Source organism: Notamacropus eugenii, chromosome 2, assembly GCF_028372415.1.
Source record: "Notamacropus eugenii isolate mMacEug1 chromosome 2, mMacEug1.pri_v2, whole genome shotgun sequence".
Taxonomy (NCBI): Eukaryota; Metazoa; Chordata; class Mammalia; order Diprotodontia; family Macropodidae; genus Notamacropus; species Notamacropus eugenii.
In genome coordinates, this window is record NC_092873.1 from 409,829,503 (window position 1) to 409,842,677 (window position 13,175).

Here is a 13,175-nt window from a genome sequence, read left to right on the forward strand (position 1 = left end):
CCCGTATTTACTTTAAAATTCAATTCAAGTTTCTCTTTCTACATAACTCCTTTCCTGATTCCTCCAGCAGTTAGTGCCCTTCTAAGAAAAAATTTCATTGTATTTATTTTGTATATGTTTGTGTATTTGCTGTCTCCCCATGATAGGATATAAGCTCCTTGAGGGCTGAGACAGTTTCATTTTTGTCTTCTGTCCCTAGTGCTTAGTACAATACCTAAAGCAGGTGCTGAATAAATGCCTATTATTGTCTAAATTTTTCCAGCTTATAGTAGACAGGTGTATTTTCTCTCTTCTCAATGCCCTCCATAGTTCTTTGATGTGTTTAGGCTTATTTGTTACTTTTCTCGCTGAAGATACTGGACAGAGTGGCTGATGGGATGGCTTTTGGAGCTCTTCTTCCCTGTGAAGAGTGTAAGGGACAGTTTGTCTTCAAAAGTGATGCATACTACTGCACTGGAGACATCACTGCCTGGACCAAGTGCGTGGCCAAGACACAGACTCCTAACCGACAGGAGTGGACCATCCCCAAAGTAAGTGGGCAGACTCGGCGTTTGAGAGCTGGATAGGATTCATGGGCTTACTCCTTATCCTCCCCCCAACCCTGCTCCTGAGGCCACTGCACAGCAGATCCAGTGTCTTCTGTATGAGCAAGAACATGGTTATCTTTTAAAAAAAAAAATTGATCATCCTTCTTTACATCACCTTTATTTCCAAACATATCCCTCCCCCTACATTTCCCAGAATAAATCATAAAGAGGGAACAAAGCAATTCAGCAAAACTAACCACATATCAACCACATCTGACAGTGTATAGTGCACCTTAGAAGTCTTAGAGTCATTTTAAGCTTTAATAGTCTTCTGTCTCTTCAAAGAAGGGAGGAATTTGCCTTTGGATCTCTCTTTTCAGGAGGCAAGCTTGAGCTACAGTTTTGCAATCTTTAAAAGTATTAGAGAGGAGCTATTTTTTTTTCTTTTTTTCAAATTTATTTATTTATTTTCAGCTTTCAATAATCACTTCCATAAGTTCCATATTTTCTCCCTTTCCGTCCCCAAGATGGCATCCCATCTTATGACTTCTACAAGTACGTTCTTATTAAACACATTTCACATTAGTCATGTTGCATAGAAGAATTAAAACAAATCGGAGAAACCATGAGAAAAACAAAACAAAAGAGAAAGTAGTCTGCTTCATTCTGTGTTCCAACTCCGTAGTTCTTTCTCTGGATGTGGATGACATTTTGCATCATAAGTCTTTTGGAAATGTTTTAGGTCCTTGCATTGCTGAGAAGGGCTAAGTCTATCATAAAACAGTCTTTGCACATTGTGGCTATTACTGTGTACAGTGTTCTTCTGGTTGCTCACTTCATTCAGCATCAGTTCATAGAAGTCTTTTCTGAAGTCCGCCTGTTTATTTTTTTCTTATAGTACGGTAGTATTTCATGGCAGATATACCACAACTTGTTCAGCCATTCCCTAATTGATGGACATTCCTTCAATTTCCAGTTCTTGGCCCCCACAAAGAAAACTGCTCTAGATATTTTTGTACGTGGGGTCCTTTTCTTATTTTTATGATATCTTTGGGATACAGACGTAGAAGCAGTATTGCTGGGTCAAAGGGTATGCACATTTGGGCATAGTTCCAAATTGCTTAGCTATTTTCCAAAGTGTTTCCAACTCAATGTGAATCTCAGGCTCATTTTTTGTATACCCCTAAATACTATATATGAAACATTTGGGGTTTGCTTTACAAACTTTCCTTTGAGAGTAATTCATTGCCTTTTGTTGTTGTTTAGTGAATGTCCAACTCTTCATGACTCTGTGGACCAAATATCCAACTATCCATGGGGTTTTCTTAGCAAAGATACTAGAATGGTTTATCATTTCCTTCTCATTTTAATGCAGGCATGGTTTGAGTGACTTGCCCAGAATCACACAGCTAGTAAGTGTCTGATGTCAGATTTGAACTCTGGTCTTTCTCACTCCAGGCCCAGTGCTCTTATCCACTATGCCACCTGACTGCCTCCATTTAATAACCTAGTCTTTATTTACAATGCAGGCCAAACTACAGTGATCCAAAAAAAAAATTGTTTTAATTGGCATAGTAGAACAAAGGGATTAAGTTTGAAAACTGCCCTTTTTTTCTTTTGTTTTTCAGTTAGCAAACATTTATTTTCTTTTCCTCACATCTTTTTCTTCCCTGATTAAGGAGAGGAGGGAAACCAAGATAAACAAAACTCTACTAACATATGCATAGTCAAGCAAAATATATTACCACATTGGCCATATGCCTGTCTCATCCTTCATCTTGAGTCCATTTCTGTTTGAGGGTGAATAGTGTTCATCATCAGTCCTCTGTAACAAAGAAAAAATATTAATGCTGTACTCTGCGTTTATAGTTTCAAGTCTACCAGAATAAAATTTTATTTTAAGTTATTATCCAAGCATTTCCAGCTTGAAGAGAGACCCAAATTGGCATACTTCCCCTACTCTTCCCCCTATGTGCTCCACTATGACTCTGTCTCAGCACAACTTTAGATAACAATGACAGGAATCTTGAACCAGGAAAACATCCAAAGTACATGAAAATGCAGTTTGGATTAGTTAGTTAACATTGCAGAATTGTTGAGTAGTCACCCTCCCACTCCCTCCTGGACTACTCCCTGAGAAGGGTTTGTGGGAGAGCAATAGAATTTTCTGCGTTGGAGCTGCCAGGATGTCTCCATTCTTTGGAATAGAGGACATTTAATTGGATCTTTTCTGAGTAGGGAAGACAATGATGTAAATTAGACTAGCATTATTCTTTGTTCAAAGATTGGGTACCATCTTTAACCATTTCCCTAAGAAAAAATATTTTTGACCTTGACTGGGGCTTTTCCCTGGAGACTGGAAAGGAATTTAGGAAAAAAAATATTTAATAGACAGGGTGTTTTACTGAAACAGAGGTTTTAAACATGCTTCTCTATCTGAAATCATGATTGGTCATTGCATTGATCCAAGTTCTTGTTTATATTTACAGTGTTGGATAAGTTGTTCTTCAGGTTTTGTTCACTTCAGTCTGCATCAGTTCATGCAAATCATGATTTTTTACAGCACAGTAGTATTCTATTATATTCCTGTGCCATAATTTATTCAGCTATTCCTCAGTTGATAGGCACCCCCTTTGATTCTTTTTCTTTCCTCTCACAAAAAAAGAACTGCTATAAATAGTTTGCATATATGGGTCCTTTTCCTCTTTCTGGTATGCTCAGTGTAGTTATGTTTGGGGGCACAGTTCCAAATTGTTTTGCAGAATGACTGGACCAGTTCACAGCTCTGCCAGCACTGCATTAATGTACTTGTTTTCCTGCAACCCCTCCAGCATTTGTCATGGAAACTTAACAATTTGAAATATGACAGTTACTTGGGTGAAGACGTGGTTTACTGTCTTGTTCAATTGACATGCACGTGAAAGAAATAGCTAATGTTTAGCACAGTGCCTGGCACACAGTAGCCTCTTAATACATGTTTGTTGAATTAATGCCCAGGATGACTAAATCAAAATTCAAAAAGGAAATTATGAAACTTAGGGGTCAATAAAGTCTTGCATTTGAGTTTAAAAATAACACTACAAATGCGGGAATGGAGAGACAAACCTTAATAATTCACACCTAGAAGACCCAGGGGTTAATGAGGTGAATGGACTCCAGAGCTCAGTATGAATCAACAATGCCATGATAAGTAGAATCTGCACTGAGAATAATAACTGGCATATATGTGCTTTTAACCTTTGTAAAATGCTTCACCCAAAGTTATTTCATTTAATCTGCTCAACATCCCCAAGAGAGAGGTACTGCAGGCATTCTTAGCTCTATTTTAGTTTAGTTGAGGTGACTTTTCTATGACTGTCTCTTTAGGTTTATAAATTAGAGGATAATTCTCATTCTACTTTGATAGAGTTTCATCTCTAGAAATTCCCCTACGTGGGAAACAAAACAGCAACAGAAAACAACAAAAAATAGAGAGCTTTTAAACAACAACAGCAAAAAATATATAGCTTTTAAAATCCTTCACTGGAGTAGCTAGGTGGTACAGTGAATAACACACTGACCCTGGAGTCAGGAGAACGAAGTTCAAATGTTGCCTCAGACAGTTGACACATACTAACTATATGACCCTGGGTGAGTCACTTAATACTGATTGCCTAGCAAAAACAAAACAAATAAAATCCTTCACTAAAGTAAAGACCAGTGACCCGTTAGCATGGAGATGATCCTGAGCTCCCAAAATAGGGCATGAGCCCTGGCAGTTCCTCCCACACTGAAAAGGCTTCATTGAGAAGACACATCTCACCTGGGAGCAGCCCACCTAAGTTGGCAAGATGCCTCACCTTGATCAGTGTTTGGCCACCACAATTACAGAGGCTAGTTGTAAGGTGCAGAGAGGTTGTGATCTTCTTTGGTGGAGAGGACACATAAAATGATAAAATTATGGAGCTTTATAATATGTAAGTGTAATAAGTGCTTGGGCAGATAGGTGGTATAGTGGGTAGAGGGGCATGGAGTCAGGAAAACCTGAGTTCAAACACAGCCTTTGACACTGGAGAAGGAAATGGCAGACCATTCCAATATCTTTGCCAAGAAAACACCAAATGGGGGTCATGAAGAGTCAGACAGACAGAAATGACTGAGCAACAACAAAAAATAAGTGCTTACAACAAAGGGAGGTAACAGGACCTCACATACTCTGAGTTGAGTTCTGGACACCAGGTTTTATGACATAAATGCAAGAAAAGTCTAGAGGGTGATCTTCAGGCATGTTAGGTGACCAGAGCCAGGACTGGGTGGTCGCTGCCTGAGGTACCAAAGGTCATCAGAAAGTGTTGGGGGCAAGATTTGAACTCAGGTTCTCTGACTCTACAGCCCTTGGCATGCTGCTGTCTTCTCTCACCGTTCTGTCTAATTGACTCGGGTTTTTGCTAAGCGAAGTTCCTTTTTTTTTTTTTAATTTAAAGACTACAATAATAACTTAGCGAAATGTCTGCTCCAAGACAAAACCCCGCATAGGAAAGATTTTCAGACATCAGCAACAACTGTTTTAAGGGCAATGCTGACTTCTGACCTCCTTAAACTTCTGTTTCATAGGAGTTCCGGGAAATCTCTTACCTCAAAAAATTTAAATGCAAAAAGCAGGACCGAGTGTTCCCCCCAGAAGCTAATACCCCAACTTCAAAACCACTCCCCTCTTCAGTGGCAGCCCCTCCCACCGTGAACTCCTCAGCCCCACCAGGTAAGTGGCTAAGGATCTAGGCACTCCCTCTTGAGGCTCTTCTCTGGAAACCCAGCAAACCTACCTGGCTTGGCCATCTGCAAATTTCTTTATCATTTTTTTTTAAGCCTTGTTTTTGTTGTTTTTTCATTTGCAGCAGCTGCAAAGGGGGTTGTGGGGGAGCCTGTATGTAAGGTTTATGTTGGCTCAAAGTAGGGGGCCTTATCACCTTTGACCTAGTTAATGAGGAGCCTTGTTTTTCTGGGACCTCTCTGTTATAGAGGTCTTTCTGTTTCCCCTGCTTCTCAGGATATGACAGAGGCAATTCCTTTTCCTCCTGTCTTCAGATGCTTTTCTTTCCCTCCCCTGCCCCCTTTCCAAGAGGTATCAAAAGACCACGTGAAGCTTTTTTTTTTTTAATTTTCATTCAGATCAGCCCTCCCTCAGACTCAAAGTCAAGTGCAAGTCATGTCATTATTTCTCTGAAGGCATGGTCTTCAACAATGAAGGACAAACTCACACACACACACACACACACACACACCACACACACATTGTCATTCAGATAAAATAAATGTAAGTTCCATGAGGACAGTAACTTTGATTTTTCTTTGTTGCCTCTTTGTAGGCACCAGAGACCAGCACACATTGAATGTTTAATAATTGCTTGTTAATCGTTTATTGGATTCTAAAGACCCTGTGGTCCTGAGGCCTTTGGCTTATGTAGTTTTGAGTCCAAAGCTTCCTGCTGACCTTTTCAGAAAAAACAGGGTACTGTGCTTACCTTTGGTCTTTTCCTCTGTGGCCTCTATCTGGCCCTTCTCTCTGTTTCTGCTTCTCAGAGCTGGTGATCCCTTAAACAGGCAGGGTCTGTTTCCTTACTGACCTAACTCTTTTCAACTTGAATCTTTTTTTTGCCGAGACTCTTAGCTCTGATGGAGGGGGCAGTGTTCATGATCTGCACAGAACTGGGTTGGTACAGTGTCTGATTTCTCTCCCATTCTTCCCACCCCCATCTCCGCTAGTCTGACTCCCCTGAGCAGTCATAGTGTCATCTCTGCTTGATAGTTTTGTTTCTTTCCATCATAGACAAGCCATTGTCCAGCATGAAGATTCTGACTCTGGGGAAGCTCTCCAAAAACAAGGATGAAATGAAAGCCACAGTAGAAGAACTTGGGGGGAAGCTGACGGGGACAGCTAACAAAGCTTCCCTCTGCATTAGTACAAAAAGTGAGTTTGTCTGTGTGAGTGTACTTGTATTTCTAGAGTCCATGGAACCTAGTCTGTACCGCTCTGGGCCTTGCAGGGCTAGGTTCTGCAGAAAAGTGAACCTTGATCCTGCTTTTAGAGAGCTGGCAGTCTAATTAGAAAGCTAAAGCTAAGGTGCGTGAAACAATTAGAGAACAAACAGGCAGGCTTCACCTCTCAATCTTCAGTGCCTGATAACCAAAGCCCTGTGATGGTTGCTCAGCAGCAGTGGGGTTTCCTGGGGTGGAAGAATCTTCTCCCCTCCTCACATTGTCCTCTTGAAATTATTCCTTTTAATGTTTCACCTAAAGAGTAGAGAGGTAATGAGTTAACCTGAGTGAATGAAGATGCACAGGTTAAATGGCAGGAGGGAAACCATATGGCTGGTGTTCATGCATCTCATTTCCTGAGTGTGCTTTTGTTAACAACTTTGGAAGTCATCTGGGTAAATTTCCCGTTTCTAGACTTAAATATTTAATATGGAGTTGTTTGTTTGTTTTCCTCACATGCAGGCCACATGGGAAATCAGGTTGTGTATACACTTACTGCCTGGTCCAAGGAATTTCATTATCTCAAGTTTGAAGCTAAAGAATATAATAAGACTTACCTATGAATAGATGTGTGCAGGGGGCATGCTTCAGGTATAAAGCAAGACCACACAATTTAGACCTTTTCACTAGTTCCCAGTCACCCATATTAATAGGAAGAGACAGGTGTGGAGTTGAACACAGAAAGTAAATAAGTGAAAAACTGCAAGTTTAAATCTTCCCCCTCTCTAAATCACTTCTTCAAGGAACTATTTTGCCTTCTTTAGGCAAAATAATCTTGAGATGGGCAAAGAACGGAGAAGTGCCTAGAACAGGACAAAGTGACAACTGATTCACTAACCTGTCATTCCCAATATCCCAGGAAATTAATGAAGGAAGCACCAGCGTCTCCATCCGCCTCTCACTCCCTGGGAACCTCTGTAGTATGGGTCTCTTTGGTAGTCTGGTAAAGTCTCTGAGCCTGGTATTGGGGGTGTTTTGAGGTTTTTTGGTTTTTTTTAATGTAAAATTTATAAAACTGCTTTTAAGTGCATAAAATCCATAAGATTACAGTAACTATATTAAAATATAGGTATCAAAAATATTTTAAAAATAAGTTCATGGACCCTAGTTTAGCAGTACCTTCTGAGATTGTTTAAAATCGCTAAATGCTTAGTATGTATTATAGAATCATAAGCATAAAGCCAGGAGTGAATTCTGAGGCCTTCTAGTTCAACTCTTGAGGCTTAGAGAGGTCAAGTGATTTGTCCAAGGTCTTACATTATTGCTCATTATTTGGTGTATCTGTCTCATCTCTTCGACCACTGTTTACATATTTTTTCCTTCATTTTCCGTAGTGCCTCGATGGTGTCTTGCCCACAATTAGGTGAATATTTGATGGTGCAAAGTGAACTTGTTAAATTAGAATAACAATTTAGGCATTACTATAGTTGCAATAATGGTGAAGGAAAGAAAAGAAGCATAGGCAGAAGAAAGGGATTGAGTTTTTTTGCCTTTTATTTTTTTTTAATAAATTAATTTATTTGTTTTCGGTTTTCAACACTTCCATAAGTTTTAAATTTTCTTCCCCTTCCTTCCCAAGATGGCATGCAATCTTGTATGAGTTCTACACATGCATACATTCTTATTAAACACATTTTCACATTAGTCATGTTGCATAGAAGAACAAAAAGAATGGGAAAAGCTATGAGAGAAACCAAAACAAAACATAACACGAGAGAAAATAGTCTGCTTCATCCTATGTTTCAGTTCCATAGTTCTTTCTCTGGGTGTGGATGGCATTTTGCCTCTAGTACTTTGGAAATGTTTTAGGTCCTTGCATTGCTATGAAGGGCTAAGTCTATCAGAAACAGTCCTTGCACACTGTGACTGTTACTGTGTATAATGCTCTCCTGGTTCTGCTCTTTTCACTTAGCATCAGTTCCTGTAAGTCCTTCCAGGCCTCCCTGAAGTCCTCCTGTTCATCATTTCTTATAGCACAATAGTATTCCATTACATTCATATACCACAACTTGTTCAGCCATTCCCCAGTTGATGGATATCCCCTTGATTTCCAGTTTTTGGCCACCACAAAGAGTGCTGCTATAAATATTTTTGTACATGTGGGACCCTTTCCCATTTTTATGATGTCTTGGGGATACAGTCCTAGAAGCAGTATTCCTGAATCAAAGGATATGCACATTTTTGTAGCCCAGGGATTAAGATTTTTAAAAAGGGGTGGGGGGGGGGAAGATAATCTAAGAACTACCACCCTCATTTTACAGTTTTCTAACTGAGCCCTAGGGAGATTGACTTGTCCAAGGTCACACAGGTAGTAAGTCTTGGTGGCAAGATTTGAACCCTGGTCCTCCAGGAATACCTCCTGGTATTCCAGGTCCTGTACCCTTTCTGATATACAATGTTATTTATATTTTCCTTGGAGTAACGTGCCTTTATGAAATGTAGTTTTGAATTTTGATCTCAACTAGCTTCTCATGTATTTGAACAGAGGAGGTGGAGAAGATGAATAAGAAGATGGAAGAGATCAAAGAAGCCAATGTACGTGTAGTGTCAGAGGATTTCCTCCAAGATGTTTCTGCTTCAGGCAAGAGCCTCCAGGAGCTGCTCTCTCTGCACACTTTGTCCTCCTGGGGTGCTGAAGTGAAGCAGGAATCTGTTGAGGTGAAGCCAGGAGGGAAGTCAGGTGTCCCTTCTTCCAAGAAGAGCAAGGGTCAAGTCAAGGAGGAGGAAGGTGAGCCCAGAGAGAGGCTTCCTCAGGGTCCTGCCCCAGCACTGGCTTAGCTTGGCTCTCCTGGTGTCTAGGGCTATGGCAGCTGTGCCACCCTACTGACTTCCTCAATTTATTCACTTAATTGCAGAGTTTTCTTAGACTTGGCCCAGTGCCAGCCAGCTGGGTCAAGATATGTTATTTATCTAGTACCAGTCTACCATCACATTATTTGAGAGTTGGAAGGTTCCCCAGTACCCATCCAGTCCAGCCCATACTAGAAAGGTATCCCTACTACAACATATCCAACAAGTGACTGACCAGTCTCTTGTCACTTGAGGCATCCCACTCTGCTTTGAGATGGTTCTCGTTAAAAAGTGGCATCAGGTCTAAATTTGTCATTATGCTATGTACTTTCTCTCCATTCGTTGCTCCTGGGTCTGCCTTTTGTAGCCAAACCTAGCAAGTCTGAAACCTGCTATCCCTTCCCCTTGAGCCTTCTTTCCTTCAGCCTGCTCTTGTCCAATGCCTTCCACCCATCCTCACAACCATCCCAATGCCCTTCACAGTCTTGACTGCCTGACGCTGGCTGCTCACCAGCTTATACACATCCTTTTCAGGAATTTGCTTTCATGTTGATGATCCTGCGGCTCATTTTGATAAGGTCAGGGAGGGTTCAGGCACTGCCTTTTCCTAAAGCAGCCTCTCAATACCTTTCTGTCTCTCCTTTGCAGGGACCAACAAATCAGAAAAGAAAATGAAATTAACACTAAAAGGTGGAGCAGCTGTGGATCCTGATTCTGGTGAGAGAAATTTAGAGGGCAGCAGAACAGTCTTCAAGGGTTTTGAGGTAGTGTTTGAGGAGGAGAAAATCTAAAAAGATTGCCTGAGAAATTATTTACTCTTATGAACACGTCGTTTATCTAACATTTGTCTTTTTTCCTCCTCCCACCTCTCAGTAAGCATATAGGATAGATATTGAATTGTAAGTTGGTGTAATTGAATTTAGTCAGCATCTTACCCCTTTAGTATGTCCTGCCTAGAATTCCCTGTCTTTCCCTTTCTTGGAGTACATTCTTAATCCTGCATGGCAAAGGAGAAGTTTAATGTAGTGGGAAGTTCTGGAGTCCAAAGAAAATGGATTCAAATCCTAGCTTTCTCATTTACTACTTCCAAGGCTGTGGGCAACTCATTCTTATGTTCTCTGGGTCTCCATTTTGTTTCCTCATCTATAAATTTACATGGAGAGGTGATTGGACTAGATGACAAATAGCCTCTGAGGTCCTGTCAAGCTCTGTGTCTGTGATTATTTCAAAAACATCTTCCAGAACTGAGTGCTTTGTCTCTTTGATCAGGGCTCGAGGACTCAGCTCATGTACTTGAAAAAAATGGAAAAATCTTCAGTGCCACCCTTGGCCTTGTGGACATTGTTAAAGGCACCAACTCATATTATAAGCTGCAGCTCCTGGAGGATGATCGAGAAATTAGGTGGGTTCTTGGGGCAGGGTTAGGCATGGCTTAGAGAAGTTTTTGGAGTGCTGGGTTCAGTAACTGTTTCACATAAGCATGAGGGTTAGAAATGCCATCAGAGGCTCCACCTGAACCAAGAGTCCTTCTACAGTGTCCCCCACGAAGTGGTCAATGCGGCCTCATCTTCACTTGAAGCCCTCCAGTGAAAAGGAACCTACTCAGTTTGGGGGCAATTCTTAATAGTTAGGAAGACTTTCCTTCTATCAAGCCTGAATGTTCTTCTCTGAAACATCTCTTCTGCCCTCAGGGCCCAAGCAGAACAAATATGATTCCTTTTCCACGTGACAGAGCTTTGGAAGACATCTGTTATTCCCTTCCTGATTTCCTTTTCTGGCTAAACGTCTATAATTCATTCAGCTTATCCCTACTTTCTTAACCTGTGAAGTTCTTGTCCATGAGTCCTTCATAGAGGACCTCTCCCACATTTCTGGAGGCCCTCCCTGACATATTCTAATATTAATTTTGTAAGACTGTGCATTCGATAATCATTGCCAACATTGTTTGCAAAGCCTTTGCTGTATAAGTATTGACTTCATTCTATTCTCATAACAACCCTGAAAGGTAGATGCTGTTTTCATCCCCATTTACAAATGCAGAAACTGAGGCAGACAACAGTTAAGTGGCTTCCTCAAGGTTTCCATTTCCAGTCTTGCGTTTCTTGGATTATATCTTCTATGATTTTTTTCTTTTTTTAGTGATCATTGCTGGTTAATAGGCTACCTTCTGGGTCACTGAAGATTAGGTTCTTTGAAGATGTTGGTATTCTTTCTTTTGTACCATCACCAGAATAATGTCAGTGTTGAAATGATAGATGCATAATTTGGAACTCTGCCCAAAGAGCTGTGAAATTGTGTGTTCCCTTTGATCTAGCAGCACCACTACTAGGTCTGTATCAGAGATAATAAAAATGGGAGAAAGACCCACGTGTACAAAAATATTTATAGCAACTCTTTTTGTGGTGGCCAAGAATTGGAAATTGAGGGAATCTTCATCAATTGAGGAATGACCAAACAAGTTGTGGTATATGAATGTAATGCAACTAAAATCCAGACCTTTTGACTCAATTTTTTTCTCCCCCTCCTTCTTCCCTGCCCCTCACTCCAGGTACTGGATATTTAGATCTTGGGGCCGAGTGGGCACTGTGATTGGCAGCAATAAACTAGAACAGATGTCATCCAGAGAAGATGCCATTGATCATTTTTTGAAGTTGTATGAGGAGAAAACAGGCAACTCGTGGCATTCTAGCAACTTCACTAAATATCCCAAGAAGTTCTACCCCCTGGAAATTGACTACGGGCAGGTAATCACCTACTCTTCCATCAGAAATAGTATGCCCTTCCTAGAGCTAGGGAAGGGAAGGTCTTTGCTTTAAAATTTTACAGAAAGAGACATGGAAGAAAAGTGGACAAGAATATAAATGCAATCTACTTAAATCATTGGAGAGACTGACATCCATCGGAGTAGTCACTGAGGCATAGTTCTAGACCCCACTCCACCTTACAAATTAGAAGAAAGTAGCTTCTCAGTTCATAGTCCACTAGAGAACTAAGGAGTCTGTCTGCCAGATTCCCTAACTTAGCTATGAGTCATAAGTTTAAATCTAGTGCTGGTTCACAAGGCCTTAAAAGTACTTTTGTTCTCTTGCTTTCCTAAAAAGAGAGAAAAGAAAATCTTCAATTGATGTTTTGGGTCTCTCTTAATAGAGTGCCTTCTGTACCTCTCTCTATTTCTGCTGGAGAGTTCTTTAACATTTCTTAAGGGCATTTTGGTTTTTGTTTGTGTTTGTGTTTGTTTTTCTTTCAACATGCTTGTCTTTCTTAAATCATTCATTAAAAACCATTTCTATTTGCTGTGTGACCTTGGACAGAGCCTTTCAGTTCCTCCAGTCAGTGCTCTTTGGAAAAAAAAGTCTCAAAGACTTTTCAAACTGCTAGTGCAGTTGTCCCTTACTGTGACCCAGGTTGGGGATATGGGGTCCCTACACTAATAAAATGGAAGGTCTAATGAATGGGGAGGACACCCCATTAGGACCTTCTCAGACTTCTCTCCTTATTCCTTAATCAGCTGTCCAAATCACAATACAAATATTAGACTATAATGTCCTTGAAGGCCAGGGTTATTTTTGCCAGCCGAGCCCAGTGTAGATATAGACCTGTAATCTAAAGCATTGAGCTCTATTTACTTCCCTGCTTTCAATGATTTTATTTTCTGGTTCCTCCTCACCTGCCACCCTCCCAGGATGAAGAGGCTGTAAAGAAACTGACCGTCAGTGCTGGCACCAAGTCAAAGCTTCCCAAGCCAGTTCAGAACCTCATCAAGATGATCTTTGATGTGGAGAGCATGAAAAAGGCCATGGTGGAATTTGAGGTTGTTGCATATTGTTAACTTTGACCAGCCCA

General features: G+C 40.7%; 1 protein-coding gene and 1 long non-coding RNA gene across 4 annotated transcripts in view; one reads left to right on the top strand and one right to left on the bottom strand.

The window, feature by feature from the left end:
- Positions 1 to 13,175, top strand: part of PARP1 (poly(ADP-ribose) polymerase 1) — a 49,692-nt gene that overhangs the window by 21,948 nt on the left and 14,569 nt on the right. For 2 of the 3 annotated variants that reach the window (XM_072647689.1, XM_072647691.1), the window contains exons 7-14: positions 327 to 530; positions 5,121 to 5,265; positions 6,334 to 6,474; positions 9,028 to 9,270; positions 9,981 to 10,049; positions 10,602 to 10,734; positions 11,881 to 12,076; positions 13,015 to 13,143. In XM_072647689.1, the coding sequence (XP_072503790.1) occupies positions 327 to 530; positions 5,121 to 5,265; positions 6,334 to 6,474; positions 9,028 to 9,270; positions 9,981 to 10,049; positions 10,602 to 10,734; positions 11,881 to 12,076; positions 13,015 to 13,143 (1,260 nt within the window). The remainder of the gene's footprint in view (positions 1 to 326; positions 531 to 5,120; positions 5,266 to 6,333; positions 6,475 to 9,027; positions 9,271 to 9,980; positions 10,050 to 10,601; positions 10,735 to 11,880; positions 12,077 to 13,014; positions 13,144 to 13,175) is intronic. The other variant, XM_072647690.1, reaches the window with a different exon arrangement.
- The window catches only part of LOC140529203 (uncharacterized), an 87,539-nt gene continuing 75,056 nt past the window's right edge, over positions 693 to 13,175 (bottom strand). Inside the window, exons 3-4 of the long non-coding RNA XR_011975452.1 lie at positions 6,667 to 6,797; positions 693 to 2,352 (exon numbers count right to left, since the gene is read on the bottom strand). This is a non-coding gene — a long non-coding RNA (uncharacterized lncRNA). The remainder of the gene's footprint in view (positions 2,353 to 6,666; positions 6,798 to 13,175) is intronic.